General features: G+C 38.7%; 1 protein-coding gene across 3 annotated transcripts in view; it reads left to right on the top strand.

Annotated features, from left to right (window-relative positions):
• mid1 (midline 1) overlaps nucleotides 1-11,353 on the top strand; it is a 105,777-nt gene extending 94,424 nt beyond the window's left edge. For all 3 annotated transcript variants that reach the window (XM_056465979.1, XM_056465978.1, XM_056465977.1), the window contains exons 7-10: nucleotides 1,425-1,568; nucleotides 10,055-10,216; nucleotides 10,297-10,504; nucleotides 10,888-11,353. In XM_056465979.1, coding sequence (XP_056321954.1) covers nucleotides 1,425-1,568; nucleotides 10,055-10,216; nucleotides 10,297-10,504; nucleotides 10,888-11,236 — 863 coding nt within the window. In that variant the 3' untranslated portion in view covers nucleotides 11,237-11,353. The remainder of the gene's footprint in view (nucleotides 1-1,424; nucleotides 1,569-10,054; nucleotides 10,217-10,296; nucleotides 10,505-10,887) is intronic.
• The last annotated feature ends 8,503 nt before the right edge of the window (nucleotides 11,354-19,856 follow it).

Genomic DNA, 19,856 nt, shown 5'->3' with positions numbered 1-19,856 from the left:
AGACTCTAGGGTTGCATGATTTACTGGTACTATGGCAGTATGGCGATTAGGCATGGGCTAGTATAAGATTCTGACAGTATGATAACCTTGGATAAAAATACCCCGGTATTGTGATTACTGCTCTAAAATATATTCTTTTCAAATGTCTGGGTAAAAAACAAAACATTTTTCCCATTTGATCACAATATATTTTAATTTGGGAAACATTTATAATATTTTGGAGCAGTAAACATGTCAGGCTAAATAATGAAAATGAATCATTGACTTCTGCTGTCTTCATTAGTTTTAAAAACACTGATTTCTTTTACAATTTAAAACAGCATCTTTGGAGATCTTTTCAGCTGGAGATCTTTAGCTGGAGATCTTTAAAAATTGTTAAAATGTCTTACACACACCTTAGCAATGGTATTACAGAAAATTTTGACTGTTTTAAAACCTTGACTTATACCAAACCGTGGTATATCTTGACCGCAGTTATCGTCCCATGCCTAATCGTGATACTATGGCTCCAAAATTCTGCCGGTGCCACTGAAGATTGTAAACGGTAGTATCATCGTTAATGGTTATATATATATATATATATATATATATATATATATATATATATATATATATAATGGTTTTATCTACAATAAATAATGTTGCATGTGGAAAAGTCACTAAAATGCTCAGACGTTTGTGCAACAGCACACCTTTTTATTTAAATAGTCTGTGGAGCATTTTAAGGTAGCAAAACTGTGTAGAATCGACCTTTTATGGTAGCCTATTGCACATTTTCTAACGCTTCAGTTCGAACGCACATCTGAATCGGTTCATTTCTGTTCCTGTTAATATGATTTATTAGCGACCGTGACAATCTCTTTAAAAGAACGACTCCCAAAGGGGAATTTTGAATTGCCTTGGATTGTGACCTGAGAAGACATAGATGGAGAAAAATAGATGAAGAACCCAAAATAGCAACAGAAAACATTGAAACTATATTTGACAACTTCATATAGCCTAATTGTGTTGGAACGCTCTTTAGTAACAGATTTCATTCAGTATAGTTTGTATCTTTACTTTAATATATATTTTATTGGTCAGTTATCTACAAAATAAACAAAAAGAATGACAACTTTTTAGGTGAACTGAGGTGCAAATAATACTGTTTGACCTTAAGAGAATTATGAATAACATTCAAGTAGTCCTATTAAAACATAAAACAATACAATTTACTTTATAATTTGAGTTCTGAATCACAGTATCGCAATACTACTTGGTATCGTGATATTTCAGCTGGTATAGTATCGGAAGATTAGTTAATGGTATCGCGACAACCCTAACAGACTCTATAATCCAGACTCGTATTACCATTTCTGATGCATATTGCGATGTCACATGTGCAGCCCTGGATATGATTTATATTTTGATTTGTTGTGTCGCAGCTCCGAATGCTCCCACCATCCGCGAGGAGCTGTGCACCGCGTCTCATGACACCATCACGGTGCACTGGACGTCAGAGGACGAGTTCAGTGTGGTTTCATACGAGCTCCAGTACACCATCTCCACCGGACAGGCCAATGTAGTCAGTGAGTAATCCAACATTCAGTAAACCTGCTCCAGATAAAAAATACTGTAACGTAAAATACAGTAAAGTAAAATATAGTAAAGTAAAATACAGGCCAACCCAGTGCGATGCCATTATCTGAACAAAAAAAGAGGAATCGAATCAGCGAACACTGATTTTATTATATATTCAGCACAAAAATAAAATGACGACACTTGATCACTAACACAGAAGACCAGAAAGATGGTGTGTGTGTGTGTGTGTGTGTGTGTGTGTGTGTTTGTTTGTTTTTGGGTAACACTTTAGTTTAAGATATTAACAGTTTATTAGTGTCTTATTTCACATCCCTAATCCTACCCAATACTGAAACCCTACTACTACTCTAACTATTAATAAGCAGATAATTAGTCGTTTATTGATTGAATAGCCTTAGTTGAGGTTTTGTTATAGCATGAATTGTGACTTAAAATAAAGTATCATTATTGTTATTGTTGTAACCTTTATTGTTATTAATACTCGAGTTGCCGTCATCACATAATACTACTTTCAATAACACCAACTTTAGTATTATTATTGATATTATTATTATTATTATTATTATTATTGGCTATAAATGCTAAATACTACTTAAATATGACCATATTGTTTTTTTATTATCATTGCTGTTTATACACATTCCTGTTTTTTTATTTTTTGGTCTACTGATGTTTTAAAGAAGGAAGGAAGGAAGAATGATGAAAGGAAGAACAAAATGGAGAACGATGATAGAAAAAAACTGAACGAAAGAAAGAACAAAAAGAAAGACTGAAAGAAAAAGAAAAATGAACGTAAGAAAGAATGAAAAAATAATGAATGATAGAAAAAACAAAAGAATGAACGAATGAAAGAGTGAGTGAAATGCAAGAAAGAACAATGAATAAAGAACAAACGAAAGAATAAAACTAATGTAAGAGAACGAACAAAAGAAAGAATAACACAAATGTAAGAGAACGAACGAAAGTACGAATGAAATGAATGTAAGAGAATAAACAAATGAGAATAAAACGAATGTAAGAAAGAACGAATGAATGAAAAAGAATAACACAAACGTAAGAGAACGAACGAAAGTAAAAATGAAATGAATGTAAGACAATAAACAAATGAGAATAAATCGAACGTAAGAAAGAACGAACGAAAGAAAGAATGAAACGAATGTAAGAAAGAACGAATGAATGAAAGAAAAAATAACACAAACGTAAGAGAACAAACGAACGGAAGAAAGAATGAAATGAACCTGTGAAAGAACAAAGGAAAGAAAGAACTAGGCAAGGCAAGGCAAGGCAAGTTTATTTATATAGCACATTTCATACACAGTGGCAATTCAAAGTGCTTTACATAAACAGGAATAAAAGAAACAATTATAAGAGAAATAAAAACAAACAGAATAAAAATAAAATAAAATAAAAGCTGATAAAATGTGTTATAAAAGAGTTAAAAAGAAGAGAAAAACATAGTAGTTCGATCTGTCGGACGTAGCACAGTGCTCATTCAGTAAAGGCACAGCTAAACAGATGTGTGTTCAGTCTTGATTTGAATGTGCCTAATGTTGGAGCACATCTGATCATTTCTGGAAGCTGATTCCAGCAGCGAGGGGCGTAGTAGCTGAAAGCCGATTCACCCTGCTTTGACTGAACTCTTGGGATTTCTAATCTATTTGATCCTAAAGATCTGAGTGATCTGTTAGGTTTGTATTCAGTGAGCATATCTGTAATGTATTGAGCTCCTAGGCCATTTAGTGATTTATAGACCAGTAATAATACTTTAAAATCTATTCTAAATGTGACTGGGAGCCAGTGTAAAGACCTGAGGACAGGTGTGATGTGCTCTGATTTCCTGGTTCTGGTCAGAATTCTGGCCGCAGCGTTCTGGATGAGCTGCAACTGTCTGACTGTCTTTTTGGGAAGGCCAGTGAGGAGGCCATTACAGTAATCCACCCTGCTGCTGATAAAAGCATGAACAAGTTTCTCTAAGTCTTCACTGGAAACAAAGCATCTAATTCTTGCAATGTTTTTGAGATGATAGTATGCTGATTTACTAACTGCTTTGACATGACTATTGAAACTCAGATCTGACTCCAGAGTCACACCAAGATTCTTGACCTTATTTTTTGTTGTTTGACCCTTAGAGCCAAGGTACGCATTCACCTTGAGAACCTCATCTCTGTTCCCAAACGCAATGACTTCAGTTTTCTCTTTGTTTAACTGAAGAAAGTTTTGGCACATCCAATTGTTAATTTCATCAATACATTGGCAGAGGGTGTCAATGGGGCTGTAGTCATTAGGCAGTAAGGCTAGGTAGATCTGAGTGTCATCAGCATAGCTGTGGTAGGAGATTTGGTTCTTTCTCATTATTTGGCTCAGAGGGAGCATATAAAGGTTGAACAGGAGTGGTGCCAGAATCGAGCCTTGTGGGACTCCACATGTCATGGGTGTCCACCCTGACCTATGGTCACCTATACTGACATAGTATCCTCTCCCTTCAAGGTAAGATCTGAACCATTTGAGGACCGTCCCAGACAGCCCAACCCAGTTTTCCAGCCTATCCAGAAGTATGCTGTGATCGACAGTGTCAAATGCAGCACTGAGATCAAGCAGTACCAGCACTGTTAGTTTGCCTGAATCTGTATTTAGGCGGATGTCATTGATTATCTTTATAAGGGCGCTCTCTGTACTGTGATGTGGTCTGAAACCAGATTGAAAATTGTCCAAACACCCCTTGAAGTTTAAGAACTTGTTAACCTGGTTAAAAACAACTTTTTCAATGATTTTGCCAATGAAAGGGAGATTTGAGATGGGCCTGTAATTGCTCAATATGGTGTTATCCAGGTTGCTCTTCTTCAAGAGGGGTTTAACAACTGCAGTTTTAAGTGAGTTAGGAAAAATCCCCGAGAGAAGTGAAGCATTTACCACTTTTAGAAGATCCATTTCTAAGCAGGTAAATACCGTTTTAAAGAATGATGTGGGGAGCGTGTCGAGACTGCAGGTTGATGTTTTCATAATTTGCACGATCTCTTCTAAGATTTTGCCATTAATTGCCATGAAATCGGACATAATGTCTGATTTCTTAAGTTGTGGTTGAGCTAGTCTGACGTCGACACAATTTGGCTGATTGGATGAGCTGATTGCCTTTCTGATATTATTGATCTTGTCAGTAAAGAAATGAGCAAACTCATTACATTTGCTTTCAGAGAGTAGCTCACTGGGAATCCGACTGGGGGGGGTTGTGAGTTTCTCTATCGTTGCAAAGAGTTTACGAGCATTGTTTACGTTGCTGTTTATAAGGCTTGAAAAGAAAGTCTGCCTAGCAGTTTTTAGTTCCATATTAAAAGCACGAAGACTGTCTTTATAGATATTATAATGGATTACTAGTTTGGTCTTTCTCCACATACGCTCAGCTTTTCTGCACTGTCTTTTCGTCATTTGAATTCTTGGGGACCTAGTCCAGGAACCCCTTTGGCTGCTAGTTATCTTCTTGGCTTTAACAGGAGCAATGTCATCTATGACATTCTTAACTTTAGAGTTAAACAAATCAAGAAGAGAATCAACAGAGTCTGCAGATATACTTGGTGCTAGCGATATGGCCTTCATAAACTGCTCATTAGTGTTCTCATTGATGCATCTCTTTCTGACAGAGACAGATCTGTCTTTTATAGCTGGAGTGATCAATATATCAAAGAAAATACAGAAATGATCAGATAGTGCAACATCCTTAACAACAGTTGATGAAATGTGTAAACCCTTAGTTATAAGTAGATCAAGAGTGTGTCCACGATTGTGTGTGGGTCCTTGAACATGCTGAGTCAGATCAAAAGTGTTCAAAACAGTCATCAGTTCTTTTACAGCATTGATTTCTGGATTATCAATGTGAATATTAAAATCCCCAGCAATGGTAAAATAGTCAAATTCAGAGGTTACTATTGATAACAGCTCTGTAAAATCATCAATAAAAGCTGGAGAATATTTTGGAGGTCTGTAGATAATGATCAGTAAGATACGTGGAGCACCTTTTAGTGCTATACTCAGATATTCAAAAGACAAAAAGTCACCAAATGACACTTGTTTACACTCATAGACATCTTTAAACAGGGCAGCAATGCCTCCACCTCTCCTATTGGCTCTGCAAACACTCAAAAAGTCAAAGTTTAAAGGAGCTGTTTCATTCAGAACTGCTGCACTACAGCTGTCATCTAGCCAAGTTTCATTTAAAAGCATAAAATCAAGGCAATTTGAGCTGATAAAATCATTGACTAAAAGTGACTTATTGTTGAGTGATCGGATGTTTAAAAGTGCTAACTTAACAGTTTTAGCTGTTTCTGCTACAGTAGTCTCAGATTTATATTTAATAGACACAAGATTTGAGTGATTTGCTATACGGCCTGAACAAGTCTTCGGTTTTCTGTCACGTAATACAACACATATATGTGTAGAGAAAGCTACAGGCACACTGGGTTCCTGCTTGTTCTGTAAACATCTGATAAAGACACTGTTATCTAAGCAGGCACCCGAGACACATCATGGAGAGCAGTTTTGTTCACCAGCTGAGGATGGTGCGTTGTTGTTTGGGCCCTGGCGGTGGGGCAAATGTCGGAGGGCTCTTCCACGTGGGCTCAGAGGTGGTTGTGGAGCAGGCCGCTTTTTGGTTGGTAACTGGGGGCTTGCGGCGATGGAGTGTGAAAGTTTAGTTCCAGCATGCACCAGTTCCTCCATCTTTTTTGAGAAACCTAAGAGAGGCGAGCAAGGTGATAATGGGAACGTGTCTGGTGACAGAGGCTGTGGCTCTGGAGATTCTGGGTGCTGAAATATGTTTTCCTGGGTGTTTTCCTGAGGATCATTTTTTAGTGACGAGACATGATGCTGTTCTGATGCGTCACAGTCTGTCTGTGTTGAGCAGAGGGCCAGCGATAGTGTCTCTATCAACAGTGGGTGTTTTGGCTGCGTGGCGTTATCACTGTCCTTGGGTGATGCGTCAGCCCCAAGTCCACTCGGGAGCTGATTTGAGGTCCTGTGGTCATCTGGACATTTGCTGGGTGTGTATGTGCCATTTGGATTGAGGTCAGTGGCACATACAGCTGATGGATGATGGAGGGAGAAGAAGATATTGTCCTTTAGTACCTTTGCACCAAGTTTGTTTGGGTGAAGGCCGTCTGATGTCAACAGTTGTCTTTGGTTCCAGAAGAGATTGAAGTTGTCAATAAAATTCAGTCCTTTCCTGTTACATGCTTTCTGCAGCCATACATTTAGACCAAGCAGCCGTGAAAACATGTTTGTCCCTCTTGCAGGAAGTGGTCCACTGATGAACGGCTGAATTTTCACTCTTTCAACTGTTTCCAAGAGCTCACAGAAATCTCTCTTGAGCAGTTCTGACTGTTCCTTCCGAATATCATTCTTCCCCACATGGATGATAATCCGTTTTGCAGTCTTGTGCTTCTTCAGAATTTCCTTAAGTTCTTTGTTTACATCAGAAACTGTTGCATGAGGGAAGCAGTATGTCATTGTAGATTTGCTCCTAAAATTCCTGATTATTGAATCTCCTACAACTAGTGTTCTTATCTCAGGTGCGATCGGAGCAGAATGCCGCTGTCTAGTCGGCCTTGAGCCTCTGTTCCATGCAGAGTTAGCTGCTGAGTCATGCGATCTCTGTCTGACTGCATTTGGGGATTCTTCACCCATATTACTCAATACTTCATATCTGTTCTGAAGCTGTATTTGAGTCCGAGCTGTATTTGGGGTAGAGGACGCTAATGCGGCAGCGTATGATCTGACCCCGTGAGTACCCTTTGGTCTCGCACCTTGTTTATGCCAATGCTCATTTTCAACAGCTTTAATCTGTTTTTCAGTGCTCGGAATAGTGGTAGGAATAGATTTATGGGACTCACCGGCTATTTGCTGTGAGCGTCCACAATGACGCTGCAGTTCTGGTTGGATCGCAAGTAACTTTGTTTCAAGAACTGCAATCTTTTGTAGAAGTTTGTGGCAGTTTGTACAGCAGTGAGAATCTGAATTAATCCGATCCAGAGGCATTTTCACAGCCGTGTTTTCCCGTCTCAGGAATGTGAGCAGCTGATAGCTGGTAGCGGGAGGATTGTTTAGACGATAATTCCCCTCTTGTTAGTAAAGCTATATTCCAGAAAGTTTGTAGAATCGATGCTGATCATCAAGTTGTGTCGTTTGAGCACTGTGCTGATAGGCTCAAGTTAAAATTAGGGTTTAAGATATAAAAGCAAGTGAGCAGAGAGCGGAGCAGTAGGCAAAGACGTCCGAACAGTAGCGAAGCAGGAAGCAGGTATCTAAATGAAACTAAATGAAAGAATAAAATTAACGTAAGAAAGAACGAACAAAAGAAAGAATGAAACGCACGTAAGAAAGAACAAATGAAAGAAAAAATTAAACTAATGTAAGAAAGAATGAACTAAAGAAAGAATAAAACGAATTTAAGGACAAACGAAAAAGAATAAAACGAACGTAGAAAAGAATGAACGAAAGAAAGAATGAAACGAATGTAAGAGAGAACAAATTAAAAAAGAATTAAACAAATGTAAGAGAACAAACGAAAGAAAGAAAAACGAACATAAGAATGATGAAAATGAACAAATAAAAGAACTAAAAAGACAAGAAAGAATGAAATAGAGAAAGAAAAATATACGTAAAAATGACAAAAGAAAGAAGGGATGAAGAATGTAAGAACAATTAAAGAAAAAACAAATGAAAGAGAATGACAGAAAAAATTATGAAAGAAGGAAAGAACAAGAGAATGATGTAAAAGAATGAATGAATGAAAGATAAAAAAGAATAAACAATGGAACGAACAAATGAAAGAAAGAACAGAAGTGAGAGTGAGTACGAACGAAAGAATAAAAAAAGAATGAAATAGAGAAAGAAAAATTACCGTAAGAAAGGATGACGAAAGAACAAACGAATGAAGGAAAGAAGAATGTAAGAAAGAGCAAAGAAAGAAGAAACGAACTGAAGTACGAGAATGACAAAAGAAAAAAATAATTAAAGAAAAAGAACGAGAGAATGAGCTGAAGACTGGAAGAATGAATGAAAGAACGAACAAAAGAAAGAAAAAATGAATGAACAGAAGAACAAATAAAAGAACGAATGAAGATAAAAGAGAAAAAACTAAAGTATGAACAAAGGAATAAATGAAAGAAAGTATGAAATAGAGAAAGACAAATGAACGAAAGAATGAAGAAGAATGTAAGAAAAATGAAAGAAAGAACGAACAAATTAAAGAACAGAAGAAAGAATGAAAGAACTAGAGAAAACGAAACACAGCAACAAAGGAATGAACAAAAGAAACTAAAGAAGAAAGAACAAACGAATGCAAGAAGAATAAAAAGAAAAACGAGTGTAAGAAAAGAATGAAGAAAAGAAAATGACAAAAGAATGGAAGAGAGCGAATAAAAGAACAAACAAAACAAAGAACGAACGAACGATGAAAGAAAAAACGAAGGAATGAAATTCAATTGAATTAAATGAGTAGAAATCCAGCCCCTGATAACAGCATGTCATGTGATTATGACACGCAAACCCAACTCCTCCAGAATGTGCGCACACACATGCGCCGTGTTTGCTTGTGTGTGTGTGTGTGTGTGTGTGTGTGTGTGTAGATGTGCAGTGTGGATTAGACAGAAGTAGAGCAGATTATAGTGTGCAGTATGACTGTAGATTAAATAGCCTGAAGAGAGGAGAAGCACAGAAAAAGCTTTACTGAGTGAATAAGGTCACGCTGTGCTTACAGGACAATGAAGCGCTGGCGTCAGGCTGATCTCAGGACAGTAACGCACAAATGAACCACAAATAAATGATGCAATAATAGGAGAGACAGCTGCCATCATGATCGTCAGAGATGATTTATGCTTTATCACACTGCACAGATACTCCTGACGGCCTCAAATAAAGGGATTTGATTTACAACTACAGTTGAAGTCAGAATTATAAGCCCTCCTGGATATTATTCCTGTCTTAAAGAATCCCCCCTCCCACCCCCTCTCCTCCTCTCTTTCTTTATAGGGCAGCACGGCGGCCCAGTGGCTAACACTGCTGCCTCACAGCAAGAATGCCTCTGGCTCGGGTCTCTACCCAGCCGGACAGCATTTCTGTGCGGAGTTCATGTTCTCCCCGTGCTCGCGTGGGTTTTCCCCAGGTCCTCGGGTTTCCTCCCACAGTCCAAAACATGAGACATAAGTAAATTGACTAAATCAAATCAGCACCATATTCAAATTCCACCAGCAACACACCACCTTAGCAATCCTTAAGCAGCAGGAGGAGGAGGGGCGGGGCTCAAACTCCCCTCTTGCCCTGCAAATGGGAGGGAGCCCCGGGCTCGTGGATCTCATGAGCTCAGGGCTCTCTCCCGGGACAGCATGCCAAACTAGCTTATTAAACGTACACACGGGGGGGCTAATAATTCTGACTTTAACTGTACCTTTAAGTGTGCTTGACTTGTGTTTGTTTGTTTGTGGAGGTCTGTGTAACTCGATGGACAGCTGGATGATCGTGCCCAACATTAAGCAGAATCACTACACCGTTCACGGCCTGCAGAGCGGCACCAAATACATCTTCATCGTGAAGGCCATGAATCAGGCTGGGAGCCGCAGCAGTCCACCGGGACAGCTCAAGACCAACAGTGAGCGCTGCTATATTCACATACACGCTCTAAACACACTATGTGTGCGATTTTATAATTATTTATTTTTTTAACTGCAGGTCAGCCATTTAAACTGGACCCAAAGTCGGCCCACAGAAAGCTGAAGGTGTCACATGACAATCTGACGGTGGAGCGGGACGAAGCGTCGTCCATGAAGAGCCATGCACAGGACCGATTCGGAGGCACCGGAAACTACGGTGTGACTGGAAACGTGTACATCGACAGCGGACGCCACTACTGGGAGGTGCTGATTGGAGGAAGCACATGGTAAAACACACACACACACACACACACACACACACACACACCGGCACTGGGTTTAACATGCAGCTAAAGTCAAAATTAATCGCTGTCGTGAGAATGTTTGTTTTTTCTTCCTCAAATATTTCCCAAATGATTTTCAGTATTTCCTATAATATTTTTTCTTCTTATTTGTTTTATTTCAGCTAGAATAAAAGCAGTTTTTAATTATTTTAAAGCCATTTTAAGCTCAATATTATTAGCCCCCTTCAGCAATATTAGTTTTGGATTGTCTCCAGAACAAACCACTGTTATTCAATGACTTGCCTAATTATTTTGCTGTAGGTTTAATCAAATAAAGGCATTTTTAAAATGTTATTAATGTCTTTACACTCTTTAAATACTTGCAGGTTTGCCATCGGCATCGCCTACAAATCAGCCCCCAAACACGGCTGGGTGGGAAAGGACTCGACCTCCTGGGTGTTGAGCCGCTGTAACACCTCGTGGGCTGTTCGGCACAACAGTAAAGAGTTTCCCATCGAGCCGTCTCCACACATGCGGCGTCTGGGCGTCCTGCTGGACTACGACTCTGGATCTCTGGCGTTTTACGACGCAGCGGGAACGCAACACCTCTACACCTTCGACATCGCCTTCTCACAGCCCATCTGCCCTGTTTTTAGCGTGTGGAATAAATGTTTGACGGTCCTGACAGGGCTGCCCATTCCTGACCATTTAGAGATCAGTGACCCGCATGATTAAACACCACAAACAAGCCCATACTGCACCTGCTATTAGCATGCGCTTCAGATTTAAGGCCTGTTCACACCAAGCACAACAATGATAGATGTAATGATAAATAGATTTGCGTCCATTTGCTGATAGTGATATGCTTATGTTTAGTTCTTTTCTTTTGCATTACAACTCATAACCACAAGGTGTCATAAGTATGTAACTAATGCATCTGACCAGTGAATCCAGCTCATGTAATTAGATGTCCTCAGTGTGCTGCGTTTTAGCGCATCTGACCAGTGAATCCAGCTCATGTAATTAAATGTCCTCAGTGTGCTGCGTTTTAGCATATCTGACCAGTGAATCCAGCTCTTGTAATTAGATGTCCTCAGTGTGCTGCGTTTTAGCGCATCTGACCAATGAATCCAGCTCGTGTAATTAGATGTCCTCAGTGTGCTGCGTTTTAGCGCATCTGACCAGTGAATCCAGCTCTTGTAATTAGATGTCCTCAGTGTGCTGCGTTTTAGCGCATCTGACCAGTGAATCCAGCTCATGTAATTAAATGTCCTCAGTGTGCTGCGTTTTAGCATATCTGACCAGTGAATCCAGCTCGTGTAATTAGATGTCCTCAGTGTGCTGCGTTTTAGCATATCTGACCAGTGAATCCAGCTCGTGTAATTAGATGTCCTCAGTGTGCTGCGTTTTAGCATATCTGACCAGTGAATCCAGCTCGTGTAATTAGATGTCCTTAGTGTGCTGCGTTTTAGCGCATCTGACCAGTGAATCCAGCTCGTGTAATTAGATGTCCTCAGTGTGCTGCGTTTTAGCGCATCTGACCAGTGAATCCAGCTTGTGTAATTAGATGTCCTCAGTGTGCTGCGTTTTAGCATATCTGACCAGTGAATCCAGCTCTTGTAATTAGATGTCCTCAGTGTGCTGCCTTTTAGCATATCTGACCAGTGAATCCAGCTCGTGTAATTAGATGACCTCAGTGTGCTGCGTTTTAGCATATCTGACCAGTGAATCCAGCTCGTGTAATCTCTCTAATCAAGTGATTTTAGCTATTGCAGTTAGTTTAGTGGAATAAAAACACAAATTGTTTTCCCCACCAGCATCAGAGGCAACACAAAGATGCCAAAACTAGCACTGAATACCCGAGGCATACCTGTCAACCCTCCCGTTTTTACTGGGATTCTCCCGTATTTTACAGTTCTATCCTGCTATCATCCCGTAAAGGTATTTTCCCGTATTTCTCCCGTATTTTCAGCCTTTCTCTGAAGAGTGGCAAATAAACATTAAAGAGCCGATCCTCCCTATACGCAACCCATACCGCCGAACCACCAGGGGCCGCACCTTGCTCTTAAATGTGAGTCTGTTCTGTGCTTTCGCTTTGTTTATGGTGGGATTCCCTTTCCTTTTCATTACAGGTGCCATTTCCCCTTCATATGCAATCCTCAAAACAGTCATATAGCGGTGCGTGACTGTCAGCTGACGCACTCCATAGTGATAATTAGACGCTTATTCGTTTCTCAAACGGATTCTGTACACGCGATTTAAAGCGGAGTGAAAGTCTGGGTTTTGGGTGCGTGTTTGAACAGACATATACACATAATTAATAATAATAATAACATCTAAAGATGTCGATCTTGGTGGGTTTTTTTTTTTCAAACTAATTTCGTCCTAAATGAGCGTAAAAATTTAGGAAAGCAATCGAAAGCTTTCATTATAACGTTATATGTGTGCATTTTTAAAGTGACACCTGTTATTTAATGTAATCAACCGAAAAAATCTAAATAACTAAGAGAATTATTCGTTGCTCTTTAATCAGAATGTGTAAGTTATACAGTAAAGAAGCGGCTAATGAGATTTGAAATGATCTACTTCATTATAATAGCTTTTAATTTTAATAAGCTGAACTGTTTGCTAATGTATTTGCTGCTAATGTATACCATTTTAATTTTTCTTTTGTAAATAATAATAATAAAACATATTACTGACCATTTAACTGTTTGTTTACAATGAAACGGCTCCAAATTAACATATTTAGTAATTTGGGGATTTTTAAAAAAGGGGGGGGGGGGTCATATCCCTTATTTTTTATGGCATTTTCACATCCCAATGTTGAATCCTTCAGATGAAACTCATAGATGCTAAAAATAGCACTGAATACCTGAATACTTCAGTTTGGCAGACTGACTTAGCATAGCTTCCATGTACTTTTATCATTATTTTACATGTTATAATCAATTTCTCCATAATAGATGCCTATTTTTGCATTATCCTCTTGAAGCCATTAGATGTCCTCAGTGTGCCGCGTTTTTGGTGCATGTGACCAGTGTATCCAGCTCATGTAATCTATCTAATTACACAGTGAATTTAGCGATCACAGTTAGTTTAGTGGAATAAAAACACAGCTTATTTTCCCCAGAATCTTCAGAGCGAACACAAAGATGCTAAAACTAGCACTGAATATCTGAGGTGCTTTTATTTTTATACTGGTTCCAGCCTAACTTGCATAGCTTACATGTATTTTTAGCAGTATTTCTCATGTTATAATCAATTGTTTCCTCAATAGATGCTTTTTGCATTACCCCATGTAACCATTAGATGGCCTCAGTTGTGCTACTAGCAGATCTGACCAGTGAATCCAGCTTGTGTAATCAATCTAATCACACAGTTAATTTAGCGATCACAGTTAGTTTAGAGGAATAAAAACACAGCTTATTTTCACCAGAATCTTCTGAGGGAACACAAAGATGCCAAAACTAGCACTGAATATCTGATGTGCTTTTAGTTTTATACTGTTTCCAGCCTGACTTGCATAGCTTACATGTATTTTTAGCAGTATTTCCCATGTCATAATCAATTGTTTCCACAATAGATGCTTCTTTTTTTTGCATTACCTCATGTAACCATTAGATGGCCTCAGTTGTTCTACTAGCAGATCTGACTAGTGAATCCAGCTCCTGTAATCAATCTAATCACACAGTGAATTTAACGATCACAGTTAGTTTAGTGGAATAAAAACACAGCTTATTTTCACCAGAATCTTCTGAGGGAACACACAGATGCCAAAACTAGCAGTGAATACCTGAGGTGCTTTTATTTTTATTGTTTATCAGCCAGGACAAAATTATTCTGAAAGTGATCACAATGATAGAGTTTCTCTACATCTTTGTTGTTGAGGTTATGGTGTGAACCATGCTATTTTTAACATTGTGAACAATTGTTATTTTTATCATTATCATGCTTGGTGTGAACAGGCCTTAAGAAGAGATTCAAGGCAAGACATCACAGGCAAATACATCCTTTATATACAATGGTCGATTTTCAGATTTTAGGATATTTCGCTTTCCAGAACTGGTTGAGGGGAACAAAAACATTCAAAGCAGAATTTGAATTATTTGACCGATTGATTGCTCTGATATATAAATCAATAAAATAGTGAATAGGGATTCAATAATATTAATTAAATAGTGCCTCTTTTACATATTTAGTTATTTTTTGCCATTCTTAATATAATGAATAAACTAGGAGAGTGTGAGGATGCTGAATAAGCAGCATTCAGTCACATACAGTATTTACCCTGTTCACCTGTGGTGTTTTACCTTAAAAGAAACTGAAGCAGAAAATAAACAGTGATGCATTTCTCTTAATAGCAGGTGTAAATGAGGCTTTAAAAAACAAACCCTGCAGAACTGGACCAAAATCTGTACGAAAACGTCCATCATAACATTCCCCTTTTGACTAACAGAACGTGTACTCGACTTCTCTTCACCTACATCCCATAATTAAGCACCTTGAATCATAATAGTCGACGTCAGAACAGAATTATTTATGACTCTTCTGTCTAATGCACCTCCAGTCACTTTATTTACTCGTTCTTTAGGCGTTTAGTATGTGTACAAACACCAGATTCATACGTCACATGATTTACTGTCGTGCTTCCTCAATAATAGTCCTCAATATAATAATGCAACTGATCCTGTGCTCCACTATTAGACCGGTCCGGTGCTCTTCTTTAATTCCTGCAGAAATGTGTTGTGTTCGGAATAGAATACTAGCTTACTATATTGGTGATTCTTGAATTGCAGGTACATTTTTGCTGCATCCCAATTTGCATACACAATCTCATTTGAATTTAAAGCGACAGTCAACAAAACCCAACAATTAGCATCAAAGCCTATAAAAGGGTCAGTTTTAGAGAGGTAGAAAACATTATCTGTGTGGTATTTCGAGCTCAAACTTCACACGCACGCACGCACGCACACACACACACACCCAACCCTGTTCCTGAAGGCACACCCACAGTCCACATTTTCAACCTCTCCCTAATCAAACACACCTGAATCATCTTATCATAACATTAGAAGAGACTCCAAAACCTGAAATGAATGGGTCAGATAATGGAGACATCCAAAATATGTACTGTTGGTGTGCCTCCAGGAACAGGGTTGGGAAACACTGCTCTAGAGCATGGGTGCCCAAATCTGTTCCTTGAGATGGACCTTCCTGCAGATTTCAGCTGCAACCTTGATCAAACACACCTGACTTTAATTACCAAGTGCTCCTTCAAGTTGATTTAAGCTGCGGTCACACTGGGCTTTGTGTGTGCGAAATTCTGTCGTGCGGCGCTGCGAAAAGGGGCGGGATTAAACAAGATGATTAGACATTAAAAAAAGCGAGCGATTGCTCCATGTATTAAATTACAGTCCAGAGATGTCCTGTTTTGATCCTCGATTGGTCTGACACAGTCAAGTGATGCGATTTCGCAGGTCAGAGTTCACCAAACTTGAACTTTGCACCGCAGCGACACTCGACGCATGACCTTGCGTTTCCGGTCTGACGCATTCGCGTGCGTATGAAAAGTCTATGGGAAGAAAAGCCCAGTGTGTCCATTCATACACGCGAATGCATCAGACCAATCGGGGATCAAAACAGGACCTCTCTGGACTGAATACATGGAGCAAATCGCTGGCTTTTTTAATGTCTAATCATCTTGATTAATCCCGCCCCTTTTCGCAGCACCGTACTACAGAATTTTGCACACACATAGCCCAGTGTGACCACAGCTTAAACCAACACTGGGCTATGTGTGTGCGAAATTCGGTTGTATGGCGCTGCAAAAAGGGGCCGGATTAAACAAGATGTTCAGACATTAAAAAAGCGAGCGATCCCTTCATGTTTTAAAATTAAAGCTGCGGTCACACTGGGCTTTTCCTCTCATAGACTTCCATTCATACGCACGCGAATGCGTCAGACCGGAAACGCGGGGTCATGCGTCAAGTTTCGCATGTTGCTGCTGTGCAAAGTTCAACCTTGGTGAACTCTGACCTGCGAAATCGCATCACTTGACTGCGTGAGACCAATTGAGGATCAAAAAATGAACTCTCTGGACAGAAATTTAAAACATGGACTGATCGCTCGCTTATTTTAATGTCTAATCATCTTGTTTAATCCCGCCCCTTTTCACAGCGCCGCACGACAGAATTTCGCACACACAAAGCCCAGTGTGACCGCAGCTTTAGTTGTGTTTAATTAAGGTTGAAGCTAATTTCTGCAGGAAGGTAGATCTCCAGGAACAGCATTGAGCATCTCTGCTCTAGAGACATCAGAGACTTATAATAGATTTATAAACTAATACTAGGTCTGCTTGACATTTCACAAACAAAAAGATTTAGGTCTTAAAAATCATAAGTTGACTGAAATATTGTCTTAATAATAATAATATTAATAATTCCTTACATTTATAGAGCGCTTTTCTGCACACTCAAAGTGCTTTACACACTTTTTTTGGGGGTTGAATCTCCTCATCCACCACCAGTGTGCAGCATCCACCTGGATGACATGACAGTAGCCATATTGCACAAATTCAATATTAATATAAACCAATATGGTTTAATTATCTTCCTTGTAGTAATATTTGTTTTAAAGTTCTCCGTGTGTTTATAGATCATAGCTGGTGAGGACACTGACCCGTACACAATGTTGCACATACATTTAGTTTATTATAGTTAACAAAATTAAAGGTTTTGTTGAAAAATGTAGATGTATACAAGTATGGTTTTGACACATTATTTAAAATATGTGGCTGAGAAAAAACACTTTAAATAAAATAAATTAATAAATAAAATACAGTGAAATGATCTGATTTTAATTTTATTGATGAGGCAAGTAAAAAAATAATTTCCACTGGGCCAAAACAATCCTGCATAAGTCTAAAATTTCATTTATAATGGTCTTAAAAAGGTCTTAAAAGGTCTTAAATTTGCTTAAAAGATGCAGAAACCCTGCATGCAGATAAATCAAGAGGAGCTTGCTTCATGCTTGTGGTTGATTGAAACACTGCGAGTGGATGATTTAAATGCGTTGTAATCATTCTACATTGTTTTGTTTTCTGTTTTACACATTTGGATCAGTGTAGTAGGTCATTCATTCATTTTCCTTTGGCTTAGTCTCTATTTTAGAGGTCGCCACAGCGGAATGAACCGCCAACTATTCCAGCATATGTCGCCTGTAGTAGGTTATTATTTAGTTTCATTGTTAAAAAAAAAGTGCTTTCAGAAATAGTACGAGTATGATAGTATACTATTCCGAACATATTGTATGTGCACTTTTTTTTGTATCTGACTTTTACCCTGTGTAAAAAAAAATGTGATGTTTAGTTTGATTTGTTTTGTATTTTGGTCTTATTTGCTGGCACGCTTATGTGACATGAAAAGAGAAATGCCAAAGTGTGGATCTATCCTGAAATGAATCTATTATCGAGTAATTATTTAACTTTAATGAACACGCACTTCTCAGGATGCTTTCATGGTCACACTGAGCTTTGAAAAGCACAGAAGCACAAAGGGATGATCTTTATTAGGAAACATGTCTTCATTTTGAGTCACGATCTTGAGCTACGAATGAATGAATTTTGCTAGAAATGGCTGGAGATGTTGCAGGTTGAGTAGCAGCTACTGCACTTTACACATTTACTTCACTGTTCAGTGTAGATCTTCAAACTCATTTGGCCCTTTTCTGAAACAGATCTGTTCAGTGTACAGTGTTAGCTATATTTTGTATTCCGAATGGTTTTTCTGAATTTACAAAAACTGAAATTGTGAATAATGTCCTGCCCTGCAATAATAAAATTGCTCGTCCCATTATGAGTGTGAATGCTTCTTTCCAAAACTCCTACAACGGAAGATTAGATTAGATTTAACTCTATTGTCAGTACACTACCTGACTTGTCGCCTATCTAAGTTTTAGGAACCGCAAATAATAATTTGACTTCTAGTTCATTATTTGGTATCAGAAGTGGCTTATATGAAAGGTAAAGGCCTCTAGATTACGCTTATTTTACCACAATAAAATATGATCATGCCTTGATTTTTAATGATTTCATTAGGACAGTAAGGTCTGACTCTGCTTAGACTAAAGTCTGGTCACTGAACCTTCAATAATGTCCAGTATAGAATATGTGGTCATGCTGCAGTGGAAACAGAATGAATATTGTGTCTGACTCCATCATGAGCTTGGAGGACTGCATCCATACATCTCTGCAATGACTCAAATCACTGATTAATAAAGTCATCTGGAATGGCAAAGAAAGCCTTCGTAAGTTATAAACGGTACAATTTCTTATAGGCCTGAATGTTTTTAAAACCCTCATACAGTCAAAGGCCTCAAAAACGCTTGCAAAATTATGAATTATAATCCAGACTTACATTGCGTATGCTCACGATGTGACTATTGCAGATAATCACATTGCGATATCGATGCTGAAGCGATATATTGTGCAGCCCCAGTTTATAATGTAATGGGCAGCACAAATGTCTTGATACCTCAGGCTGTTGATGTTGATCATCCACTCTGCAGATCTCTTGCACGCCCCAATACTGAATGTAACCCCAAACCATGATGTTTCCTTCAACAAACTTGACTGTTTTCTATGAGAATCTTGAGTCCATGCTGGTTCCAGTAGGACTTCTGCAGTATTAGTGATGATTGGGATGCAGATCAACAGATGATTCAGCAGAGAAATCCACCTTCTGACACTTTTCCCAATGATCAACTAGAAGTCAAGTTATTATTTGTTGCTCTTACAACCGAGATCCACCACAAGACTTTTGTCAGGTACACATGTACAATAGAATACACTCAAAAAGGTCCAACAAATAAGACTTGCGTATTCTTATTGCATTTAAAAATTCCATCCATTTGAATAACACTTTAAACATCACTAAACAAAATGTATAAATGAATAAATGAAACCAATAACAACATGATTTATGTAATAATATCAACAAGTGAAGTTCATTTATAAACTAATTTGGAGAGGATCACGTGCTTATGATTGATCACAGCTGGTCCCGCATTATCCAATTCATGATTCACCAATCAGATGATTCCTAAGCCACTATAAATACCCTCAGTTCCATATAACAGCCATCTTCGTTTTGAAGAATCCCCCCTTCCACCCCTACTCCTCCTCCTTTCCTAGATGGGTGGCATGGTGGCCCAGCGGTTAGCACTGTTGCCTCACAGCAAGAACGTCACTGGTTCAAGTCCTTACCAAGCCAGCCAACGTTTCTATGTGGAGTTTACACGTTCTCCCCGTGCTCACGTGGGTTTCCCCCGGGTTCCCCAGTTTCCTTCCACCGTC

The sequence above is a fragment of the Danio aesculapii genome, chromosome 9 (genome assembly GCF_903798145.1).
Source record: "Danio aesculapii chromosome 9, fDanAes4.1, whole genome shotgun sequence".
Taxonomy (NCBI): Eukaryota; Metazoa; Chordata; class Actinopteri; order Cypriniformes; family Danionidae; genus Danio; species Danio aesculapii.
This window is presented reverse-complemented; position numbering and strand designations above follow the sequence as displayed.